The sequence below is a fragment of the Rhinolophus sinicus genome, linkage group LG07 (genome assembly GCF_036562045.2).
Source record: "Rhinolophus sinicus isolate RSC01 linkage group LG07, ASM3656204v1, whole genome shotgun sequence".
Taxonomy (NCBI): Eukaryota; Metazoa; Chordata; class Mammalia; order Chiroptera; family Rhinolophidae; genus Rhinolophus; species Rhinolophus sinicus.
Window position 1 is genome coordinate 35,666,435 of NC_133757.1, and position 27,232 is coordinate 35,693,666.

Sequence of the window (27,232 nt, forward strand, 5' to 3'; positions counted from 1 at the left end):
GCTTCTATAAGCACTTTAAGTATCATAAAATTCTTCATAGCAATTTCAACCTTGTTTTAAATTGCCCCTCTTTTTTTCTCCTTAATCACATTAGATGTAATCAGGTTCACTAGGAAGAAGGGTAGAGTACACAAAATAATGATATAGAATGATAAATATACTTGTCATCATATTTAAAACATGTTTCCCATTTTTTCATTTTTACCAAAATGTGGATTGCCTGTACTCAAACATTAAGCATGTTTTCAGAATTTCTTTTGTGATTAAGGAAAGTGTCCTTCTTCAGATTTTGCAAGAATCACTTCCTGTTGCTGCCCCACTTCACTCACACTTATTTAAAGGAAACATGGTCACTACTGGTCTGTTTCATGATGATTTATACTTCAGTCAGATGAAAAGAAGATTCACAATTCAAATTTTGGGTTATCAACTCTTTGGGGGGGAAACAGTTACACAACAGGAATCTGAAAGTAAGCGGTGGGAAAGTGGACAGAGAAGTTCTGAGGAATACTTCCACCAATGAACCAATTGTTTGAAATGGTCAGTAGAAACTGTTTGAATGAACAGATAGACTTTCCATGGTACATACAGTCGTTAGTGAGTTAGTCTACTTAAGGTATTCATTTAAAAGAGTGGGAAGTTTAAGTTAGAAATATTCTGATTCATTCTGTTAGCTATTATAATTATCCCTGAAAGCCAGTTATGCTTAAAGGCATTCATCTTAATTTTCAAATAATTCTAAACTATTAGCAAATCAGATCATATGCTTATCTCAGTCTCTTGACTGAAAAGCTTTGTGCTAAACCATACATACTAGGTTCTCAGTGACTTCAGTGATAGCACCATTTACAGTGTGGCTAGTCAAATACTCTTGGCCACAATGCTCCGTATGTTCTCTGTAGACTGGGAGTCAAAGTCAAATTAACACAATAGGAAAGCCAGTCATTTTTATTATTATTTTTTTTAACTCTTTAAGATCTCAAGCTCTAATGTGTTAGGATGGAGTATTGGACTGGTAAAAAGAACAAATATCAAGTAATCCTACAGTTTCTAAATTAGGTTTATAGCCTTAGAAAAATAAATTCAGGGGAATCTCACAATACTAAGCAATAGTAATTCAGGAAAAAAAATAAATTTATCCTTGAATAGGCGAGCAGTTGGTCTTTCTTCACCCATTAATAGACTTAAAATACCCAAACAAAGAAGCAATAGATATAAAAGAAATAGTATAGCATACTTATACGTTTTGTTAAAATAAAAGAAAGTACCCTGGTTTTGAAAAAAATATAAATCAGTCCTTGGTATAACGTAACACCATAAAGCCCTTACCTCTGATGCATAACCTCTCCTGCAAGGCAGAAATGAAGAAATCGGTATTAAACATCTTGGGTTTTTAGGTTAAATAAAAGTTTTGGTGAGGGTGTTTAAAAAAAAAAATCTGAAAGAAACTGAGAAAGCAATTTTTGCTAAAAATTGTCCCAGTGAGAAATATATTTTGTGGCAGTATCAAGACAGGAGGCTCAAGGTTTCATGCCCACATTATTAAAAACAATTATCACCCCAACCCTCATTCCATATGAACACCAAAACTTACACAATCTATTTTGTCATAATGGTGTACAGTAACAAACTTTGTTTTTCAAGTGGAATAAAAAGTATCCTATATCATTTCTCCTAGATGTCTTAATACATATAAGATACTCATTTAGGGAAAGATGTGTTTTATACATGAAAAACATACTAGTTCAGAATCCATGACTAGAATATGTTCTTCCAAATGTTTGTGAAATTTTTTTTATTTGTGTCAATTTATTCTAAAAACAGTGAATGTAAAATATTACTAGCTTTTAAGAGTGAATTAGACATGAAGTGTCTATGACATTATTAAACATGAAGTGAAAAGTTTTTAAAGATATAATAGTCAAACTTTCAATATTACATAAAACTTTATGAAGTTCGTGGAACACAAGTTGGTGAAACATTTGACCATACTTGAGAGGGGAAAAAAGTATAGCGTTTTTCAATGTTGAATGTCACTAATTATGAATATTTTTACTTACTATTCATTAAAAATTGTCCTAAAGTATTAAACTGGTGCTACTGACCATGCTATATGGAATTAATAAGCAACTTCCATGAAGGTTTATTATGAAGTTATGTACATAACTTTCTAAACTCCAACAACAACAAATCTCTGTAGAAAATTTCTTTAAATAATTACAAGGCCTTCACAAAATAAATCTACTTATCTGAAAACAGCTTTAGTGGTTAAGGCACTGCTGATTGAAATGGTTGGTGATAGTGGTAATACAATAATCACCACTTAATCCTATCAGCAATTTATTATTTGTAATAGTTCTGTAATAAGATTTTCAGAGTGCTTATATGGTTCTACCAATAGTTATGGTAATGATAATACTCCTAGAGCATTAGAAGTTCAGATAATTTCAACTTTTACTCAATTTGTATCTTTCAGAGATACAAAAAGTAGAGAAAACTCGTATTTAGATTTTAATAATGACAACTGAGTCACATACATGATATAGAATGTCTAACTAAAACTACATTTTATCTTCTAAGATATTTAAACTGCATCTTTTCTTTAGCAATATTTTCCATAAATGTGGGAAATAAGATATCAATAGATGCACACTACTCTTCTATTAATGTTTTTGTTGCTTTCATGTGGTTATTGTTATTGTTTGTCTTAGCTCAAGGGCAAAAAGTGACTTAGAAGAGATACACAACAGAAACAATACGTGTAATGATCTGTGTACTTCCAATAAACATGTCACTCTGTTGATTCCTACAAAACTAGTCATATAATATTAATATATGTGTCTGAGTAGTTTATATCTAATATGTATTATTTCATTTTTTACCATTTGTATGTTTTATAGCTTACTTTTTAAAATAAGGAAAATATATGGTATCCTGCTTTTGTCTTTTAATAAGGTATCTAATAATTCTTTATGCATTAATTGTAGCATAATAAATGCAGAAGGAAAACAGGTGCTCTTTTTCCAGAGGGTGGTTGTCAGGTTGTAGAAGATTAGGAGTTTAGGAGAGGAAAAATATTTTGGCTTGTGTACTCAAAGAATATTAGAATAGTAAGTCTCATGTAAAAGAGTTTCTATCAACATTTATGATGAAGCCGGGGATCTCATAATGTGTCAGTAAAAGACTAGATTAAATATAAAACATGACTATGGATGCTTCATTTGAAAAGTAAAATACTAATAAAATTTTTAGATTACATAAATATCATGAAAATATTATAGAAAAGGACAATGTAACATTTTAGTAAGGCTAGAGTAACCTAGATAAAACTTATTTAGATTTCTTATAATATTTCTTTGGTCATTATTTAGAGATATAATTAAGGAATTCTAAGGAATTATCAAGGCAATTCTTTCCCACTTCCCAGGTAGCTTAAAACACACACACACTCACATTGAAGGCTTACACAATTGTGAATAATACCTTGTCAGAGTCCGCCAAATAGCACAAGTTCTCATGCATATGACCAGCTGCCAACAAAAACTCCAACTGAAGTTTTTCAGTAAAAGAGAGAAAAAAATCATATTCAAGAACCCCAAGAAAGAAATTATTCTTGATTTGGATGAAAAGAATCTGAAGCAGAACTAATGAAAATCATTAGATTTACAAATTGTTTTTGATATGATTTTGTTAATTAGGGATGCCAGACCAAATTCTTAAAGAAACGTAACATAATATAAGAGCTGAACAAAACCTTTGAAATGATGCATTGCTGGTCCCTGAACATATAGTATATAGTTGCAATGGTAATTATCAAGGAAGATTTTTGCTTATCTTTTGGAATTGTGCTTTTCTCTGTGCAGATTTACATCTTCTAAAGTATTAAAATTGCACAGTAAAACCAACGATTATGCTTGTATTTAAAGTAAAGATTTCCAGGAAACAAAATTTATTCCATGTATTAGGTAGGAAAAACAAAGTAATTACTTGATGGTCAAGTGTAGCTTTCATTAATAAGATAGGAAGATAGTACTTAGCTTAGCTGGTGCCTTTAAGAATTTACCAAGTTGAGTTCTAAGATACGAGAACTACTACAACTACAGAAATATTTTCCTAATATATAAATTTCTGTTTTTTCTGCCTAAAACAAAGAGTAAAGACCTATATAAAACTGGTGATAGTTTAGATATATTTATTCTTAATTCCTATTTAAATTTTTTATGGTTTTTTTTCTATAGACTATAGTCTAAATTTGGATGTATTATTCTGTAGTAATTAAAAGTAATTGGGAATGAAGCTAAAATGCCCTTTTCTATAATTTTAATACATAAGCACATTTTATATTACTAATAAATTAATGAAAAATATTTGTGATTTTCAACAATGAAATAGTCACTAAATTCACACTAGATAAACCTTTGCAGACATTTATTTAACCTTCTTTTGATGAAACTGATTAGAATTTCTTTATTAAACATGATATAAATATTTTCTTCGAAATAATCTTATGATAAAATTATAATTAATGAGACGATGTAATAATGTGGACAAATAAAATTAAAGAGCACTTTAAACATCTGTAGGAACAATTAAATGTCTTACAAAAGTCAACGACTCAAGTTTATTTTCATTATAACGAAGGAAAAAGAAAGCTCAATGAGAAATCAATAGATAAGACAGCAACTGAGAAAAAGTAAAAGGTTTATCAAATGTATAAGCACACTAGTAAGATGAAAGCAAGTCAGAATAAAAGATGTTCTTATAAGAAAATAGATGACTTCATCTTCTAGAACCTGGAATTTATTTTGTAATACCATAATTCTGCCATCTCTTACATTTCAGGATAAATAACATTTTAATTGGTAATATTTCTTCTTACCAAATACATAGTCTTCAAGGAAATAACAACCTATGATATTTTATAGCTTACTTGTAACAGTCTCCTTTTTTCCTGGAGCACTCATATAAAACTATGATGAAAAAGTAAAAGTTATTTCATTAACACGATCAACAAGCCATTGGTTTAAGTTGTATATCTAACTTTTATGCCCATATATTCCCATTAAAAAATAGATTGAAATTACTTACTTTTTAAATCAATGTAGACAAATAACTACTTCGTAGTTAAGAAAATTAAGATAAATCTATATGAGTTAGTAATGATGAGGTTAATAATATTTTAAATTAAAAATGAGGGAAAAAACAGTATCGCATTGATTTTAAGGTAAAATAATAGAATCTTCTTTAAGGTTCAAATTTGGCTCCACTTGAAGATTACGGCCAACAAAAGAGTTGTCCAGTTAAAACAGGAAAAGCAACATTACAGTGAAGTAGATTGACTGTGAGATTGTTTATCAATTTCCTCAACAATATTGTGCAGATTCTCCTGATTTTGTTCAGATGTCATTTCCATATTTGTTATCTTTGAGGGGCAACTAGTCTGAAGTTTTGGGTTGTGTGTTAGTGGATAGTTTTTTTCTATTTGACTGTACATGTTAGCTATTGACTTTTCAAGTTCTGCTAAGTTTTTCACATGCTTGAGGATTCCTTTTGGCTCTCTTTGAGGATCTGCATGACATACTGTTGTTGGTGTTGATTGCTGTATCACAGAAGACTTCAGTTCCTTGGGTGGTGTCACACTGACTGTGTGTTTAACAGCTGGTATACAAACACATATAGTGGATGGAACTGAAGTTGAAGGAGGTGCTGGAGAAGGAAGAGGAGGGAGTGTTGGAGGAAGACAGGGAAGTGAAGAAAGAAGAGGTGGAAGAGAAGCAGTAGAGGGAGGAGAAGAGGAAACAGAAAGTGGAAGCAGAGGAAAAGGAAGAGGAGGAGGACGACAAGGAGGAGGACAGGAAAGAGCAAAAGGAGTAAGGACCGGAGGAGGAGGGGGAGTAGGGGGAGGAGGAAGAGGAGAGATGGTTGGTGAATGGAGATTTTCAAAAATGTTCCTTTTGGTTTCAACAGTCAACGTACAAGTGGGTGTCTCTCTCCTTAAAAGTGGAGAATTTAAAATGCAAGGCATTGAAGGAGAAAGTTCCAAGGAACAGTCAGCAGGAGAAACGATAACATTAGGTTCTGATTTGAGTTCCACAGTTCTTGAAACAGTTGGCAAAACAGAGAGTGAGGAATGAGACCAAGGAGAGGAAAATGAAGAGTCTGAAGACAGAGATTTCAACTGTTCCGTTCCTTGTATAATCGGTGATTCACCTGGCCTTATTTCCTCTTTCTCTCTTAAACTTGTATCTTTAGATGTAAGCAAGATATCCCTGCTACCTCTTGTGTTTGGATAGGTTCCAGGGATTTCATTTTCAGCTTTCTGCCTATTGTTTCGCCATTGCTCCAGTTCTATGGTTTCTGGTCTATTGGGAAGTTCCCGTATTGGTCTCCTAGGTAAGCAGATTGTCTGATTCCACATCTTCTGAATGCTTTCTCTTGGGCCCCTCAGAGGGTCATTCTTGGCTTGAGTGTTGGGTAAAAATGACCCTACAGAATCTGTTCTCAGTGAAAAGTCCAATTTCGTTGATCTTTGATCTATATTTTCCTTATAAAGGGCACTATGGGTACTTAAGGCATCTTCATCAGATACCAATGTGAATTTTCTTGCAGACTCGGGCTGGTTGGTCTTAAGGGATCCATCTATATAAGCCTGCTTGTGAGCCTCAGTAGGATTGGAAGAAAAGGGCATCACAACGTGCTGATGTTTCCTGTCTTCTGGAACTGACTTATTTCCCCTGCTTTGTTGGAAATGGTAGAGAAGGAAAAGACTTGAAAGAAAAGAAGATAATGAAATGTAAGGAGACAGGTCGTGACACAGCTTTCTTGAGAAAGATGTTTTTTATGGTACTCATTACTACTTCAAAATATAAAATGCCCAATAACACTAATCTACTGAAGCAAAACGTTATTTTCATATCCCTGTTCCTAAAAAGGCAGGGCAGAAAAGCTTGAGAGCTGTGAGTAGCATGAGAAATATTCAGTTTTTTTAAAATGTGTCAATCTGATTTTGTTTCAACTATTTTGATACAGCAAAGTATCCATGACCACACATACAGTTCTCTCATGTGTAAATCATCATTCTCAAAATTGCAGACTACCATTTTGGCTAATGGTTTCATATCCTTTGCCTTGGTTGAGGATGCTCAGAGCTGAATGTTTTGAGGAAAGAGGATCTTTAGCTGTATCTGAATAATACCTATCCATTATCTCTCATCTCAGTAATTTTCTCCTGCAGCTAACAGTGCATTCATATCTGAGATAAAGCTTGCAAGAGAATACAGAAAGGGATTTTTTTTTGTTCTCCAGATTAAGAGAATAAAAGTCCCCACGCACTGGTGGGAGAATTTATTTCACAGAGTTCAACATCACAATTGAGAAACTGAATTTGCACTAGAATCTTGACAGATTATTTCTTCTATTTCAATTTTTGCTGAATCATTTTAAAAACATACATTTTACAAATAAAAGAGGGACTGTTGATATTTCTTTTGAACATGATCTGGATCAAATTTTAGTCAATATTCACTTTACTGAAAAGATTTACATTAACAAAACAGTTTTGATATCACTGGAAGATTTTCTCATACATGAGTCAGAGTGACTGTTAATCAAAAGTAAAATTGAATAAGTCAAAGGACACAAATAAGTGCCTCTGATGAAAGCACCAGGATCCTTCCCCCAGAAAGGCTGGGGGACTTGTGGTTTTGAATATTCTCTCATTAGACTTTGTTCTCAAGCTCAGAGTAACAGATTTATGTTTGTTGTTTCATATTTACCCACATAGCAGAAATGAATTAAAAGAGAAAATACTTTGGATAAAAATTAAATAGCCATTGAAAATTTGAAAAAATCGAAACATTGAAAAATTAAGATGACAGGTGAGGCAATAAAATGATACACAAAGCTGAAGTTGTTATTGTCATTTGGCAAAGATACAAACTGCAAGAAAGAATTGTCACAGGTAGACTAAGGTATCAAGACTACCTGAATACTTCAGAATGTGCAGATAATATGGATTAAAGAGACAGCAAACACTTTCTCTAATCTTGAAAAGTCATTAAAAAAAAATGGGTTTGACATTATATAGCAGTTGTTTTTGTGTAGATCTGTTTTTGGTTGAATTTTTCTTGGAAAAAATTATCTATATAATGGCATCACATCACTTCTGATTGAAAGATATATGTAAATATTTTTAACAAATTAAAAACAAGGAGGATTTTGAAACTCCTCTGGGTAGGCACAGGTACTATCTGGGGGGGCATTTGTTTAAACATCCATTTCAAGATATCAAAAGGGAAGGATGTGTGGAAGATACAATTTTCTATTTAAAAGCAAATGACTCCACAGTAAAAATAAAAATAAAAAATAAAAAATGAAAGAGACGATTACTGTCTATAGAGTAAAACCAGCACTTAATCTATTCCACTGCATCTTTTTTTAATGCCCTTGTATTAGAATAATATTATTTACTTACTTATGCCTATGTATCCACAGGTGAGAAAGAGAAAACATGTGACAGAAAAAAAAAAAGTTTTAACTATAGTTCATTTGAGAGATGATTATGAAAACACTAAAAGGAACTAGATTTAAGCACTTAATGTGTATGTCCAAAAACACATGTTTTTATATTTTCTTTGCATTTATTCATAAGAATAATATGTAATAATGTTTTAGATAAAATCACATAGTATTTATTTGGTTGTTCTATCATATAAAATTACATCTAGCTATCTATTCCCTATACATAGGCAAAAATGAATCTATATTACATATGAATATTTCAATCCTAAAACAGAAATTTTAAGTGAGATTCTATGAATTGTTTCTATGTTCTAACTGAAATATTATTCCACACTGATTTATACAGGGGCAGTAACTATTGTTTTGAAGAAATATACAAGTACTATGATGACTATTACACAGCAATTACTGAATCTACATCAAGCTATTAATTACATCATAAAGCTTTTTTCAAAATGACCTTTAATATTTCATTTTAAAAATATTTGATAATAATTCATGTCATCCATTTTTTAATAAATGATGGTTAGAAGCCCTGTAAAAATTTTTGAATAAGTTAAAAATTTGTTAAAGATACTTAAATGTGTAGAATTTATAATACTTCAATAAATATATATGAAAATTGCAAATTCCTCTAAGGCTAACACACTTTTTCAAATAAAAATAGTCCATCAGTGTTGCTATTTGAAAATTATCACCATGAAACCATATTGATTCCAGATGATATTATATTATACCTTCCTTTGTTAAATAAAAATGACTATATATCCCTCATAATTTCATATAAAACACACTTAACTTGACACTTAAATCTTAAGTAGTGTTCCAACTTTCTTATGGGATAGAGATAGTTAACATAAATAAAGAGAATCAAATCATATTGGCTCAATTCCTACATTCACCAATAATTAAAAAAGAGACCATCATTTCCAACTTATGAAACAAATTACAAAAAACTATATTTAAGGCATGATCCCTGTGTTACACTATTATTTTAGAAATAGAATCACAAGCATTAAGTTGTTTTAAATTCAATGTTATCATTCAAATATACAACATTAAAATCAGTTTTAACTTTTTAAAAACTATTTGGAACATAACCTCATACAATAGTATTAATATGGCAAATAATATTGACATGTTTAAAACCATTTTTTGCATTAAAACATAAATTTCATAATTTTTGAGGCTTGCTTTATTCATACAAGTAATTGCCACACATGCTAACAGTAGAACATATTTTAGTCCCTAAACTCCACCCATTTCTAGTTAATAAATGTTTCTTGGACTCAATTTAGTCATATTCTAAATTTTATAACATCCTTGGATGTTTTGCATTTCATGTTCAGAAATAATTACTCTTGAATTAAAAAAAAAATATATATATATATATAGACAAGTTCAGTATCTCCAAACGAATCAGGTGTTGAGGGTTTATCATTATAGAGACAGTTGTGTAGTCTTTTAAAATAATTTAAAAGTCTTTTTCAAAAATGATTTAATATTGCTTAGAGATTACAAATAGTATAGAATAATAATTAAGCTATCACAACAGTCTTTTGAAAGACTTATATTTGAAAGGAATATATAAAAAAAGTCCTTATATTTGAAAGGAATATAAAAAAAATTCTCTAAGTGTTTGGGAAGTTAGTATTCTTTATTTTCATGCAGATATTAATTACTCTATTTCACGATGTTCTAAAATAGTAAATTAGAAAAGTCTATGGTTTTAGACCATACACATTTTTTTTTTTTTTTTTAATATAGAACGCTTCACAAATTTGCATGTCATCCTTGCGCAGGAGCCATGCTAATCTTCACCGTATCATTCCAATTTTAGTATATGTGCTGCCGAAGTGAGCACTAGACCATATACTTTGTCTATGTAACAAAGCAGGAGTTGGCTTTTGAAACCAAATCAAGAATTACTATTTTATGACTGTGCTTTATTCTCATTTTCTATGAGAAAAAACAAAGTTGTTTTCAGAATCTATTTTTATTGTGGAAGAAGAATGTTTACATGATTCTAAATACTTAGAGATTTAAAATATAATGAATATTCAAGCTATTCATCTGCAAGTGTCTCTTCATATTGAAAACTTTTATTTTGTATTAGTTTTTATTTTTAATGTCTTTTTGGTTCTTTTTTTGATTATTACTTCTCTATTTAACTTCTCTTAGATTTTCATCTTATCAATATTTTGTTTAAAAAAAAATCATATAATAAAGTAGGCTGCAAACTGCTTTTCAACATCAGGTTCGCATTAAATACTCACCACACAGCAGCCATCAAAACCCACTTCTTAACACTCTTGAAAGGTCTACTTACGTTGTGCTGTCCCCAACTTCCTCATAGAGATGCGCACCCGGGGGCGGAGGGGGCGGTGGGGGTGCCGGGGGTGCAGCCGCTGGTGCTGCAGCCGGTGCTGCTGGTTTGGCCGCAGCCATCATCGCCTCCGCTGCTTGGAGCCGTGCTGTCTTGGTGCACTCAGCTTGGCGTCTTTAGTAAAATAAGGATGTTTTGTAAAACTATTTTAGAAGTCATATGCTTATGAATAGGCTACCTTGTAATAATAGTGTATAGTTATCAGAGGCACTAACGTTAAACAAATCTTTTACACCCATATTTGAACTTACAAACTGATATATTACAAAAGCATGCCCACAAGGTACCATTTATAAATACTCCCTTCCATGTAGTTCTTTAAATATTTACCCCTTGATCGATGGGTAGAATTCATTGGAAATATTTGCAAAGTTTATATTTAAAGTTAATGATAATATTAACAGAAGAAGCCAAATTAATTATAAAAACGTGACTGACACTTGCTAGTGTTTGAACGGATCTCTTTCATAATGTGAGGCATATAGGATATACATAAATTTCTTTTATTATGCATCTTTCATTTATTTAAATAAAAGGTTTCATTAAAAATGATTTGAAACACTTCTGGCATTAGTTTACAGAGGCTGATTAAGTCGGCATATTTAGGAGGGAGATTTGGTTTGTTTTTATTTCCTTTGGAGGCCTAGGAATGCCTGTGATTCTTGCATTAGAACAGGCTGTTCTTCTTGACTGTCCTGGACACTGATTGTTAATTCCTTCCTCAAAATCAAGCTCTCAAAGGGTAGAAGCTATCAGAGCAAATTGTCTTTTTCACATTTCCTCCACTTGTGTCCGATTGGGTAAAACCAGCTCAATTCTATATATACAAAACCACAAGGGAATTTGAACTAAAAAGTAGACACCTACTGCAAATACAAAGCAGACAAATAACACATGGTTCTGGGTAGGCTGACTACGTTAGGAGCATTATCTGGGGTTTCTCTTTTCATATAATCATGTGCAAAATATTAGTAATTATACTTACACTTTAAACCTGTTTGGGAAAGCATTGAGTAAGAAAAAAAGAGAAAGCTACATTAGAAATATTGTACTCATAATATTTTAATATGTGATTTATTCTAAGTTATGAACAATTTACTGGTTAGACTCTGACATAGATTTAATGACATAATAGGGAAATTAAGTCTTTTAATTCAGAAAGTGCATTTGGTAAGCGATTTGTTATTACTGTCACAGTCATATAAACTATCAAAACATTCATTACAGGAACCAAGAAATGAGTGAAATAAGAAAAACTGGATTAAAATAAGGGTTTGTGAATCTCAACTTTGATAGAGAAATGAAATATTAAGAATTATCTGATCTTTATAATTGGCTTCTTGGTTTACTGTGCTCAAAGGATATTAAAGGAATGGAGGCAGGCAGCAAGCTCTGATTATACTCTTGGCTTCACTTTGAAGCTGAAAGGAGCCGTTTCTGGACAATGAATTCATGACATTTTTTTCCATATTTGCGTCTTGGTTTTTCCATGCATTGCAGATTTCAAAGACACATCTTAATATAAAAGAAGCACCATCCATTCCAATCTTATTTATAAGCAGAATATGAAGATAAAAATATTAGATTTTTTAAAAATAGAATTTTATTTTGAAACATGATCCACGCAAAACTCATTTTAATTCTGTAAATCTGTAAAAATCAGTAAGTAAAATTAATTCATAGAGTGTTGAGCTGATTACTGAACTGAAACTAATTAAATAATGCATCTATAAAATGTTTAAACATTAAGCATATAAAATTTTTGTTAAATTTCATACCACTGAGTATGACACCCAGATTTTGATCATTGCATTGTGTGTCAAATATAGGTTTTCTCACTGATATTATTGCTAGCAGTATATAACAAAGCTCTTTTGGGAAGTAGTTGGATGAAAAAGGGTAGCTACAATGCAGATTATATTTAACATGAAAGTTGATATTGAGTTGATAATTTAATAATTTAAAACAAATTGTCCAGTATTAAGTTTTTTCATAGACTTTAAATTTAGCAGACAAATTGACTTGTTAAGGATACATGACACTTCAGTATATCAATCTGAATATTGTATTTGCAACTTCACATCGCTTTCATAATGGAAAATATTCCCATAGCATCTTCCCACAGAACATACATTTTAACTTTCATATCAGAATGACCTTACGCTATTTAATTCAAAATAAAATTCTCAGTGTTAGAGAACAAACACAACAGTTTGAGAATATATAAGGACTTTCCCTGTAGGTATTTGAAACGATGAATTGCAGTTCTACCATTATTTCTTATTGTTTATTATGTAAGCAATTTATATGATTTGTGTTTCTTGTCTGTTATTTATTTTCATTTTGTGGCACCCTCAGGGCTACCTTTCTCCTTAACATGTTCTTCACTATTTTCACCAATCATTGTCAATAGGGATATACTTACAACGGGTAGCCCTCTATTACAAAGGCTCCCCATACCTAGTGTCAAAGAGGGAACAGTTTACTAGTGTATCTCAAACATAGATGTTTAAACTAGTGATAATTACATGACTATTTTGAAGGACCTAAATAAGAAACAAATATATAGGTATTTTAAATGGATACATTTGCCTACAGGAACCAGAAAAAAAATTAAGGCCTGTACAGCCAAAATACACTGTTAGATATTACAATATTGGTCCTATGAAGGCTATCCAGGAAGGAAGAAACACATGGAAACTTACATATGACATGCTATAATTTTTAAATGATTTAGCCAACACTCATCATCTGCACAGAGGTAAATATACCTTATGGATAAAAACCCTGCATGACAATGAAGTTAGGTTACGGATCTCCTTTGGAACTGGCCGAAATGAGTATTTGCATATGACACTGCACTGCCTTTTCCCCAGGATACCTATTACCTTGTCTCCCAAGGCTCTTATCCTGATGAAGAACATAAATGACGACACAGGAGCTAATCTAATATTCCTATTAGATGAGAATGTATTAAGAGAACAGGAACATTGAGCGACCTGTGAAAAAGGCATTGAAAGTTTGTATTGTTTTCCATTAAAGGAAGGTCATTTGGTGCAAGAAGGATACAACAATACTTTACAACTACAAAGCCATGTTAGCAGAGATGGTTTTTCCATAACACCTGCTTGAAGAACTATCCATATTTAGCATCTATGAATACTCACTGTCTGTAGCTGACCAAAACCACCAAAACGGCAGGAATACAACAGAGGATGATGATGAAGGCCAGAGCCAGCAAGGCACCTTCTGTGTAGCCAAGAGTTTCTCCTCGCTTTTTAATGCTGGTCACTGCCTGCGGAGTCCGTATCTCCAGGATGCGTCCTCCTTCCCCATAATATGGCTGAAAGTCTTTATTGATATCGAGCAGTTTGCCATCCAAAAATCTTTATTGTTAGATAAATAGTAAAATTAATAATATTAACAAAGAAAGGTCTTTTTCAAAATAAAATATTTTAAATATATTTTAATTTTATTTTTAAATTGGAACATAAACTCAGACAAGAGTCTTATTATGCATAAGGAAAACATATATAAAAAGCCAAGAGCAATAATGAGTAATTACACATCTACATGCACATATCAAAAGTATTTATAACAATGACTTTTACTTAATATGATTACAAATTTAGGAAAAGTCATTTTTAATATCATTGAACTTAATATTACTATGTTGAGATTATTTACGTAATGATATTTAGGTGGAATAAAGTATAACATTCTAAATTACATAATGCAGTTTAAAATTACATTCCTGCTTTTAATCTTCTTGGGTCCTCAGACTAACCCTGTAAAATGGAACATTATAATATGGATTTACGGCAGGCCACAAATCTATACAGTTATTGAAACAAATCTGAGACACCAACTCAAGCCTTCAGACTCAAAGTCTGTATTTGTGTTCCACCACACCATCTTAAATAGCAACACGTTCAAATAGCAAACTAAAACAATGGCTTTTGGGCAGAGGGTGAACAGACTAAAGGGTAATTTGTTCTGCTTAGAAAGAGAAGACTAAATAAATAATGCAGGGAGTCAATCATTGTAATCAAAATGACAAGAATTGGTGGTAAGTTTAATCTGGTAGTTCTGGAAAACCCTTCCTCTAAATGTAATTTCTAACTATGTGTTGGGGAGCAGAATCAAGGAAAGATTGCTACTTAATTTTATTAGATTGAACAATTTTGCTACATATTGTATGCTGTGATAAAAAGACTTTTTTCCCCCCAAAAAAATTCCTCGGGAACATTTGAAAAGTCGCTTACAAATTCTATATTAATGCAACATTTGTGTTGTTAATACCATAAAACCACGTCTCAGGTATTTTTCTTTTTGAATTAAAAAAATATTTATAAAGGTCAAATATCTTATTATAGAACATTGGAAAACACACAAAATTTCAAAAAGCCAAATTACTCACAGGCCCACAATACAAAAACCACCACTGCGAACATTTTGGTATACTCAAGTCTAATTTATTATTTTTTTTTGGGGGGGTATTAATATTTTTATATACTTGTAATTATACAGCCTCTACAAAGTAAAACAATTATTTTATAAATATATTTTAATATAAAATACCATACTTCAGTTATAAATGTGAGAAACACAAAGTAATTTGAAAGAAAAAATGAAAATGGCCCCAAATTTTACAATCAAATGATAACCAAAAATGTCAAACTTGTGCATTTTACAGTTGATTTTATTCCTTTTTGACACTTTTTATTCTAATTTTCTGAGCAATCATACTACTTTGAAATCTAGTTAATACAGCGCTCATATAGATTCCATATGGAAAAAATAGAGTTGCCTGATATCAGGTGTGAATTCCACAGAGTAATTTATTAGTCTTCCAATTTAAAAAACCTAATAGCTCAGATAATTCAATTTTCATTTTAAGCAACACACTTTTTTTACTCAACTTTCCATACTATATATAGCATAAGGTAATTAGGATTTTTTTACACATATGCTTTTGTAAATGAAAAATATACCTTTTATAGCAATTTTCCTATGTCATTTTTAGACATGTTAAAAAAAAATAATAAAGATTTAACCATTGCTCCAAGCACAAGGATAGAATAGAATAGTAAAACTTTTTGTTTGAATTGTTTATCAAATAAAGCAAGAAATTCCAAATGAAGTATAGATTAAGAATTATGTCACAAGAAATATATTAGTAGAAACTGGGAAAGATCACAAGTAGAATAAGATCATTAAGTGCAGGAAAAAATCTTTTGTCTACATCTCTTCCACTTGTATATGGTTGTTTTGCTTAACAAAGCAAATCAGGGTAAACTAGTCTTTCCTCTGTATGATTTCAAATTATTTTACTTAGTTTCTTATAATTAATTTTACATTTATTTGAATTTTCAATATTCTAATTTTATGTGTTTTTTTTTCCTAGACTTAGGAAGTTAAATGAAACGTTATCAGAGCATGATAGTCATATCCTATTTTAAATTATAAGTGTGCTTTTACCACTATATTTTAAATGCAGTTTGTAGAGTACACAGGCTTTCTCTAACTTTTACATCTCTCATATTAATGTTGAACAGACTGGACATATAAGAAATGGTTACAAGCTAAACACGTATGTGCTTTAAAAAAATAATTGCATTTTATTTTAAAATAATATGATTTGTTCCAAATTTAATTTATTTTGAATCTGTTCAACAAAATTTACTGCTTCTATTTTAGAAATAAAATATTTTTGGGTCCTTTTTCGAAAATTATGTGTCCATATTTATGTGGGTTTACTTCTGGGTTTTCAATTCTATTCCATTGGGTCTGTGTGTCTGTTTTTCTGCCAATATCATGCTGTTTTGATTATTGTTGCTCTATAGTACAAGCTAAAGTCAGAGAGCGTGATACATCTAGCATTATTCTTTTTTCTTAGGATTGATTTGGCTAGGGAGGTAGTAGATGAGGGTAAACGGGGTCAAATATATGGTGATGGAAGAACTGACTCTGGGTGGTGAACACACAATATGATATAAAGATGATCTAATGTAGAAGTGTATACTTGAAACCAATGTAATTTACTAACCATTGTCACCCCAATAAATTTTAATTAAAAAAAGTGTAAAAAAACAACAACAAAATAGTGATTTAATATTTACTTTTTTTAAAGTATAGATATAATAAATAAATGGGTAAATGGACATTTACTAAATAAATGCACCCACATATGAATATATGTATGCGTTTATATGTACATATTTATTTATATGCAGTTTACCATATATAGACAGAGAAAAATATGAAATTGTGGATTTTGAAACGTGTGTATATGATATAATATACACACTTATAAATATGTAGAATATATGCCTATGATTATATATCGATATATATTTGTCAATTAAAAATGTGTTTCAATTTAGATAAGAATCACATTCCAACAATTTGTTGGACACTAGGTGTCACTAGAGTAAAGCAGAAATTAACCTTAAACAAATTTAAACTGTTCTAGAATAACTTCAAAGAGAAAAATGTAGCAGCGTTTTATTTAAGAATTGTATTTTCTTTATTTTTTAGGGTTTGCAACTTAAATATGGACTTAGATGGAAGTGATTATCCTCAACCCAAGTTGGAAAAAATCAGATACTAATTTTTGCTGATTTAATAAGAGCTTGAAGAAAATTACGTTTGTTTTTAAAATTTAAGCCTACTAACGTCTCGGTAGGCAAACTGCCTCTTTAAGAAGGACTCTATTTTCCTCTCAAACAGCCAGAGCCTTCGAGCAAGAGTAGTAGCTGATGTGAGGTGGTCTTAATAAACTGCTCCTAGACCCTCTGACGCCAAAAAGGAAAACAAGTCTTCTGAAGTTACTCTATCCCATGGTTGGACTTGAAAACTTTTAGCTGTGAGGACCCTAGGTATTGTGTCTTAGAATATTTTTGCTTACGCTTCACTTTCAACACAATTTGGTGTGTTTTAATCTTTAAGTACTTATACTCACAGCCTTACATCAGGATGATGTATGGGTCTACCGTAACCAGAGAGCTGTTACAGACAATAAAAGTACTTACTTAAAAAGCTCATTTCTGTCAATGGCTCTGTTCGTTTGGGGGTCAATTGCATAGACAGTCAAGTCACATTTGCTGTAATCTTCTAGAGAAAAGGCATCCCCATGCCGGCGAGCACCAATGGACTCCACAACAACTTTGGCACCAGGAATTTGCTCCTGAACATACCGATCCAAAATCCTATAAATCAAACAAAGTACACACATGACATTCTGATGGGTTTTTTGGGGGGTAGAAGGGGTGGGCGGAATCACCCTCAACTTGAAATGACATTTAGTAAATGAAAGATGATGACAGCCTAGTTTTTGCTAATGTTCACTGAATATACACCCTTGAAAAAACAAATCTCTATAGTTTTTCTTCATGTAACTCCAAGTGATGCTGGAGCTAAATAAGGTAAAAAGAGGTCACTGACCATGTCCTATTTATGTCTTGACGTTATGAATTTATGATACCATTTGAGCTTTTACATAGCTCATGGGAAATGCCAACTATGTTGTTACAAATAAAGCTGACTGCTTTATAGGAACCATGGGATTTCGGAACTCTGGAGTTCATATGGCTGATGTTATAACATTCCCATTATATTCTGTGATACAGAATGCATAGTTATATGCCAAGGTACAGGACTAGGATACCTGTTTTCCTAAGAGTATAAAGATCTTTAGAGCATTATAATGATGGGAGAATGTAAAAGGATTTTGCAATGGCAGATTTACCACATTAAGATAAAACTATTGCATGGAAATTTCAGAAACTGTTGAGGAGAATACAAACTGAAAGATAAATCACTTGGTATAGAATCAGTAATTTTCATTAGAAAAGACAAACAATGTTTATCTATAGGTAATTTTCTGGAAAATACATTTTATTTGCAATTACATAACTTGCTTTTAATTAAAAGTACAGATTACTGCCATATAAGTATTTGTTTTCTACATTGTCACAAGTTGCAATGTCTTTCCTTAATGTCTTTTTTCCTTATTAAAAACTAGAATGCATATTTTAAATATTTATAGACCTATAAATGTAAATGTATTAATTTTAATAACTATACATGACAAATATTTTGAAATTTATCTATAGATTCAATGCTCCTTTGGGAGTCCATGCAGTAAGGCATCATGTGGAAGGGAGGGGGGAATATATTCTAAATTCCTTTGATACATCAGAAAATAACTTTTACTTCATATTCCAAAATTGAGCTGCTTAATTTCTATAGTCTTTTTCTATATTTATGTGCAATATTGCAGAATCATATGTGACCTAAAATTTAGGTGTGGAATTATTATTATATATATGTATATGTATATGTATATGTATATGTATATGTATATGTATATGTATATGTATATGTATATGTTTATGTGTATGTATGTGCGTGTGTATAAATATATAAATATATATATATATATATATATATGTATATATATTTTATATTAGTCATATACCTGTACTAATTCCTTCATGGTAGCACGAAAGAAAATAAATCAATGAAGTCTAAAAATGAATAATGTCATTTAAAATATTTAACAATGTCTTTTCCATGTTACATTTTTTTCTTAAACATTTAGAGATCTTTGGGGATGAACTATGTCTTATGACAAAGAGAAAGGTGTCCAAATTGAGTTCCTTCCATCTTTTTCATATATATATATATATATATATATATATATATATATATATAAATTTATATATATATTAAATTTAATTATTTGAAAATGAGAACACATGTTGTAAAGATCTACCTTTCCACTCTACTTCTATTATCTGTATACTTAGGCATTTATCCATTTATCTCCATCACATAACACATGTATATAGATTACATTACATATATACACATAAATGGTATTTACTGATAATGGTTTTTCAGCCCTTGACTTTCAAATGTACATAGATAGGTACATGGTTGCTTCCTTCCTGAAGATTTTTTTTTTTTTACTTCAGATTTAAAAAACATGCAGCTGTACCTTGAATTGACTTACATAGATTAATAAGAATGGTGAAGTTGCCCTTATGTTTGTATTTTACTTTAAATTATTACTCATGTTAAACCAACTCATACATAAATTTTCGAATTAAATATCATGAGAATTTACTGCATATAAATTCACCAAGAACAAACATACTTCTCCAGCCTGAAGTGTTTTTATGTGACCGGGTCATGATTGATTTATGTTATTATGTTTTCTTTTGTTTAAAGCCCTTAAAATTAAAAATAACAACAACAAAAATAAACAAAAAAAACTTGTTCTGTAAACAATATATTAAAATATGTACTAAAATATGATAACTTACATACAGTATATATTGTATATTTACATATTACATATTCATATTTATATTGTATATATAGAGAGATCTACAATGATGTTTGTCTAATCTGTAACATCTGTATCATATAGATCATCAAAGGAGATGTCTGTAATGTTTATGTGACGTCAATAATGCTTAAGTCCAGGTGGTAGGATTTTGAGTTTATTATAAAAAGTTTGTAAACTTTCTTTTTTATATGTTCCGTTGTTTAAATTTCTTACAATGGGCAAAATAAAACAATATAGTCATAGTTTTAAAAATCTCTTTAATACTCTTTCCTCTTCCCCAACTTTTTAAGAAAGAAAAAAATCTTTATATAAATCTCTATTTTCAGAATTTTAAAATGTAGTAAATTAGATTGGACTCATAGTTGTCTAATAAAGTAGCTACAAAACTCAGGTAGTGATAAGTGGAAACATTTTCTTTTCTTCTTTTCCTTTCTTCCTTCCTCCCTTCCTCCCTCTCTTCCTTTCAACAGATATTTACTGAATGCACGCCATGGACCAGGCATTGTTCCACATACTTCTGATATATCAATGAACAGAACAAAGACTTCTGACACCACAGAACTTTCATTCTAATTGAGCAAGACAGACAATAAAATAATAAAATTGTTAAGAGTATTCAGGAAAAGTGTCATTGAAAAGTTGATATTTGAGCAGACTTTCAGGTGACAATGAGTGACCTGGATATCCTCGGTAAGAGTGTTCCAGGAAGAGGGAATTGCTTGCTCACTGCCTGTGCAAAAGCCCGGAGGCAGAAGTGCGTGGCTGAAACAGAAAAGGTTGGGGGAGGGGGAGGAGCAGGTCACATGGGGACTTTTTCAGAGTGAAGTAAAGATGTATTACTGAACTTTAAACATTGAAGTAATATGATTTACCTTACATTTAAAAGATGCACCCTTGCCACTATGCTGAGAACAACCTGAAATGAGGGCCAAGAATAGAATCAGGGAACATGATTAGTAAAGACTTTGAAGAGATGAGGAATTTACTTATTGTTCAATCTATTCGATAATTTGGAGGAAGAGAAGACACAACGTAGACCTTCATTATTTGCCATATATGAACCTTATCATTCTAGTATATATATATTATTATTATGCCTCATTAAATTTACAGCAGGCATAAATCTTATAAAATAAACCAAGAAGTGCAATGTTTAACTGTACAAATACTTATATTAATTAAAGGTTGACCTAGATAAGTGATTTTTATGGTTACTGATTTAAAGTGATTCAATTTTTGTACATCATTCTTTGTTTAAAGAAAAACATAAAGGAGAGACTAAAGCTTACAGATCAATGTATGATCTATAAATTTATTATTGTCTTTATTATCTTTCTGGAAGTGTGTATTTAGACATAGATAGATGGCTCTTAAAAGCAGGTAACGTCTTTTCAGAATTCAGGTTGCTTCTTTCTATCATCTTTTGTATTGAATATGGAGCACTGATTCCCTTCTCTGCTTCGTCTCAGTCACCTTGAACTGTCTGAATGGTTTCTTTGTGAAGTTCCGTGTTTTGCACATAAGGAAACGTTGTTATGGTGGCAGTGGTATGACCACATTATTATACAATATGGTATTGAAGCTGTCTAACAATGCAAAAGGAGTGGAGATTATGCATGACTACTAGGTACTATAAATACCCTTTGATGAAACTTTAGGTCTATAATGTAGAGAAACATGCATTCCATTCCAATGCAAAAATAATAATAATAGAAACATATTGATTAAATACAATATTCTGCAAAAGACCCTGAAGAATTGAGAATTTGCCACTGTGGCCCACACATGTCCTAGTCCCACCATTGTTTTTCCTCCAGACTCTCTTGCACATGACTTTGGTCTCTATCTGCACCCCTCTTGATTTCCCAGACTACTCAAACAGTGGCTGCTAATAAATAAGAACAAGCCTTGTCCTCAAAACTAGCTGGATTCAGCCACTCCTGCTGAAGCCCCATAAAACATTTTGCCCTTCTTTCCCAGGGGTCTTGGGAGACTTCTCATGCCTAATATTTTCAAATAAACGCTTATACGAACAGTGCTCTGACTGATTTTCTTCCATAGTCTTTTAGTCATATTCCCTCCCCTTCACACTGGCTTTATAGAATAATTATTTTGGAAATGCACCTAATATAAAAACATAAAAGAGGTTTAATACCTTACATAAAATGCATAATATTTTGGTATCTCTAACAGAGTTGAGTAATACTTCCTGGACACAAAACAGTCAACAGCATGTTGACTAGCTACATTCCTGGAAATATAAGATTTGTATTCAGACACTATCCCCTTTTACACTAGACAATGTTGAATTTTACCTAAACCTTGTGCTCCTGGGAAATAACAAGGGAAGAAGTTCCCCCCACATGTTACGTTCCAGAACACTGTTTAATGCAAAGAGACATCTTTACCCTTATTGCTTAGAGAATAGTCAGAAAATCTCTTGGTGGCCCCTTGGTTTACTTAGGACAAAGCCAGTCACAGATCCTGCAAATTCGACTTCATAAGTGATTCGCTGAATTGTTTTGTCTCCATCGATCAATCAGAACATAACTTTTGTTAAGCAAACATTGGTTAAGTTTCTCTCCTTCTTCCAAGTCCCTGAACTTTGACCCACCTTAGCCTGAGACAGCACACAACCTCTCCTAAAAGGCCCCTCCCATAACAGGCTGGTCTTAGTGTAATCATTCTCTGCTCAGTCCCAGCATCCCACTTGCCCACACAGATTGTTTCTAGCCTTGTTGACTGCTCCTATGAAAGAAAAGCCCTTTTCTGCCTAACCTTTGAGTGCTGACAGTTCTCTTATCAGAGTTCTCCCTAATACAACAGATCCTTTCCCCCTATAGCATTAGTTCCTCACCATCAGCATTCTTGAAAAATCTTTTAAATAAAGTTTCTTTTCTTCTAAATCCAGATTTGTTTTTGACACATGGTACAAATAGATAGCTAAAGGAAATTGTTTCTCATGCTCCTTGTCTTACTAAATGAGTCTGTGTGTTACTAGACAAAGCTGGTGATATGCAAAGGTTTTCCGCAAACTATACGTAAAACAAAAGATTATTCAATATTCCCTTTCCTTGATTTCCTATTCCCACAGTGAAACAGCCATGAAGTTTCAACATTTCCAGTTGTATAACCTGCTTTTCTCTCAGTTAATATGTGTGAATTCTGGTCAGTACTGCTTAATTATAATTAAAAACCGTTCAAAAAAACTGAAATAAATAAACTCTTTTTTTTTTTCCGGGCAACTGAAAATGACAAAAAATAACAAGCAGTGCTAACCAAGTCCTCACTCTCCATTTTGGAAATGAAATGTCATCCTGTGTACCACCTATACATTGGGAAATGGAAACAAACCACAGTGCTCCTCTGATCAGTTACTTCCATTGGGGATAAAGTTATATGCTTGGGACTGTGTGCTCTATGCCACAGCAATTGTATTTAATCCTTGTAAGATCCACAAAAAGAAGACATTGATTTAAAAGGGCATTAATATAGCCATTTCACAAGTGGACTCTGTTTTGCTTTTTGGCTGCAAAACATTTTACTTTCTTTCCAAAAATACTCTGAGGAATAAGCCCTCAAATTGTTCTGCCCTCATCTCATGCCGTAAAAGACTGCATGCCACTCAGAGTAGGCCATTTCATTTTTCCTCTGGAATTTGCTTCTTGAGTGAAAAACACTTGATTTTAAAACGGTTGGAACTCCCACGCTGGAGGTGCAATGTCCTTGCCAGATAGAAACTGCATATCTACCTATTCCCATGGTTCCTGCTTCCCAGGCCTTGGCAGCTGCCCTTTCTCTTGAATATTCCCCAGCCTGTTTTTCCATCCTCTTATTGATACTGTCAGCCCCCAGTAACCTTCCAAGAAACTTCCCTTTGCTGAAGTTTGCCTAGTCAATTTCTAGCACATTAAAACTAGTATTATGCATAATTTAAGGTCCAGTTTACCAAAGTCATTTTTCTAATTTTCTCATGGTAGCAACATCTGTCCAATTTTTTAAGTCCTAGTCTAGTTGGTCTTATAGACTCTTTGACATTCTATTTATCATATAGTTTGTATTCTGTTTAAAGTTGCACCATTTCTCATGATAGAATTTGACAATAATTTGTATTATGGAAAAAAATCCAGTCATTTAAATTTGCCCTGAATCTAAATCCTTGGAAGTAATATATCAATATAAAATACGTACAACAATATCAAATACATAGCAGAACAGTAGTTGATTACAGTAAGCTTTCTCAAAACAAAGAACTGCATTCATTGATCTTCTAATTAGGTAGCAAATATAGTGGAAATGAATTAATACAATAATTATAATCATTAAACAAAAATTAAATTATAATTTAAAGTTTATTGTTGTACCTTATTTTAAAAGATCTGTGACTTATTTATAATACTTACTGATGTGTTACTATGCTATCCTTGAACAATGTTTTAATAACTAAACTTCTAAGGAAATATGTATTACAATTAACATGTATATTTTATATGTATATAAATATACATGCATGTATATATTTATATGTAAATATGTTTATATATGATTATATATTACATGTGTGATCTGTTACATATGTTTATATATAAATCTATGTATATAAAACATGTTTTGCTGTGCTACCACATGATAATGTCTAGTACAGAAATAGTTTAACAAGTTTTCTCAGATAAATGTTGAAAGGCATATTTAATTGAAACATTTTTTTCTATGCAAAACCTTTTTTTTTCCTTTTTAAATCACAAACTAAAGATATCAATATATAACTGGCTCAGTTAACTAATTTATTCTCAATCCAAGTTATTTTTGGTAGATGACACTGAATTTTAATTTACAACAACAGTTTATCAAATTTCCTCTACGTGTATCTTCGATTACTTTCAACCAGAAATTGCCTTATAAAACAAACCAAAAAAATAAGTGTAGAGTCTTTGCTGAAATAGTTTTATAGCAATTTTTTTCACAACAAAATTATTAGAGTAGCCATCTTCTCAATTACCCTTTGCGTGAGTGAGCCAAACTAAAATTATCATTTGATGATAGTTTCTGGGCTTGTGTGCTTAAATCAGTCCCAAGATAGGTTGAATTTTTAATTAGGTTTGTCTCCTTAAACATTAACAGAGGAAGTGTTTAGGAACCCAGCTTGCTGCTGGCCCATAGATGTAGGTTGAAAATAAACCTACACCACTACTATTTGTGTCTTTATGGAAAAAAAAAAAAAAAACAACTCAACCTCTGAAAGTTTTAGGGAAATCACTTGTACAATGGGGAAAGTAAGCAAACCTACCTCAAAGGATCTCTATGAGAAATTAATTAGATAACACTAATTAATTACACAAAACCCAACAAATAAAGGGTGCCATAGATGTTAGATATTTGTTGTGGTAGTTAACAAAAACTTTTCAGATTTCATGATTGTAAACTCTACTTAGCCTTTTGTTCAACTAAATTGGTTTATATTTAGCTAACAAGATAAGACTCTCCATCTTTGGTACTTGTCAATATTTTTTAAAAAGCCTGGCTAAACAAATTAATAGCTTTGCAGATGGCTGGAGGGATATGCAATATAGGTTTTTGTGATATTCTGAATGTACTTCCTCGGTTAGTATAGACCAGTAGAGACTCCACCCAGACTATATGCAAACTGATGTTTTAGGAACCATGAAACATTTTTTTCATGACATTAGACGATATCCTTTCTATAATGTCCCACAGAATAAAAACGTTTTCCCAGCATTTGGCATTTGACTAAGAAATAGTTTTGCCTTTCCACCAGAAATAATTTGGGATTTTTTTGTTGTTGTTTGGTTGTCTGTTTTAATTTTGTGATATGCAAGTCTTTTTTTTAGCACCTCCATTACTAGCCTCATTCTCCCTCCTTAATTTCTTTCTATTTCATTTGCTTTATTTTTCTGACTCATGTTTGGTGTATTTTATCCTCTTTTATATATGAATCATTGAAACGGCATTAAATTCTCTTTGAATGAGCTGGAATATTAAAGAAAAATAATAATTAAAGTTAGATCACCAATACAACTAACACATAAATGAAAGCATCTAAAATATAATTTGTGTCCCTGTAGATACAAATGAAAATTTTTTTTATATACACATGTGGTTGAATTTATTTCTCATGTTAAAATAACAGCAGAACAGAGATAATTTGTTTATAAATTGGAGAAAGTTAAGAAAAGGACCATAAACATGATTAAGAAAATAAAGGGAATTGGTTCTTGCTGAACAGGTATCTGAGTTGAGTGGCTGCACAAAGAAATGATATATTTACCTCATACCACAGGTTGGGACATGAAAAATAATAAGCTATTCTACTTGGCAAAATTTTGGACCATAAAACATACAAGACTATGATAGAAAGAAAATGTTTGAAAGGAATGTATACACAATACACATTTTAGAAATCTTATAAACCAACTGTGATTCAAACAAACCTATTGAAAGCAAACACATCAGCATATATTACTCTTTAGTGAATCAATACACAATAGATTCTTAGGAAAAAGTAAAATCTAGTTGATAGTCATTAACTCTTGGTTAATTCTGCATATAGGAAAATACTATGGATATATGAATTTGGAAAGTCCAAGCGATACAAAAGAAAAATAAATATGTTAATATATGTGAAAGAGAATGCCAGAGACAAAACCCTAGTTATTGTGAATTTGAACCGTTTTCACAGAAGTTTAATCCTTAGTGTAAATAACTTATTCCTGTTGTGCCATGATAGCATACTTTCAAATAACAGCTAAGATTTTATACAAAATGAGACATTGTAACAATTAAAAATAGAACAACAGTAGTGAGTGTCATGGAGCACCCTTTATGTAACTGTTGTTCCTTGTAGTTAGTTTAATTCTGATATATTGTTAATAATTTAAAAACCTGTCATACGACAATAAACATTTATTGGATTTTTAAATCTCTACACTTTTCCACATTTCAAAGAATTA

At 31.5% G+C, this 27,232-nt stretch overlaps 1 protein-coding gene and 1 non-coding gene across 2 annotated transcripts in view; both read right to left on the bottom strand.

Annotated features, from left to right (window-relative positions):
• The window catches only part of PCDH15 (protocadherin related 15), a 1,312,736-nt gene that overhangs the window by 14,302 nt on the left and 1,271,202 nt on the right, over positions 1 to 27,232 (bottom strand). The window contains exons 32-36 of the mRNA XM_074339439.1: positions 17,941 to 18,117; positions 14,074 to 14,292; positions 10,850 to 11,020; positions 3,484 to 3,549; positions 1,330 to 1,348 (exon numbers count right to left, since the gene is read on the bottom strand). Coding sequence (XP_074195540.1) covers positions 1,330 to 1,348; positions 3,484 to 3,549; positions 10,850 to 11,020; positions 14,074 to 14,292; positions 17,941 to 18,117 — 652 coding nt within the window. The remainder of the gene's footprint in view (positions 1 to 1,329; positions 1,349 to 3,483; positions 3,550 to 10,849; positions 11,021 to 14,073; positions 14,293 to 17,940; positions 18,118 to 27,232) is intronic.
• Positions 10,278 to 10,384, bottom strand: LOC141573021 (U6 spliceosomal RNA). Its single transcript, XR_012498606.1, has one exon. It is a non-coding gene; the product is annotated as a U6 spliceosomal RNA (small nuclear RNA).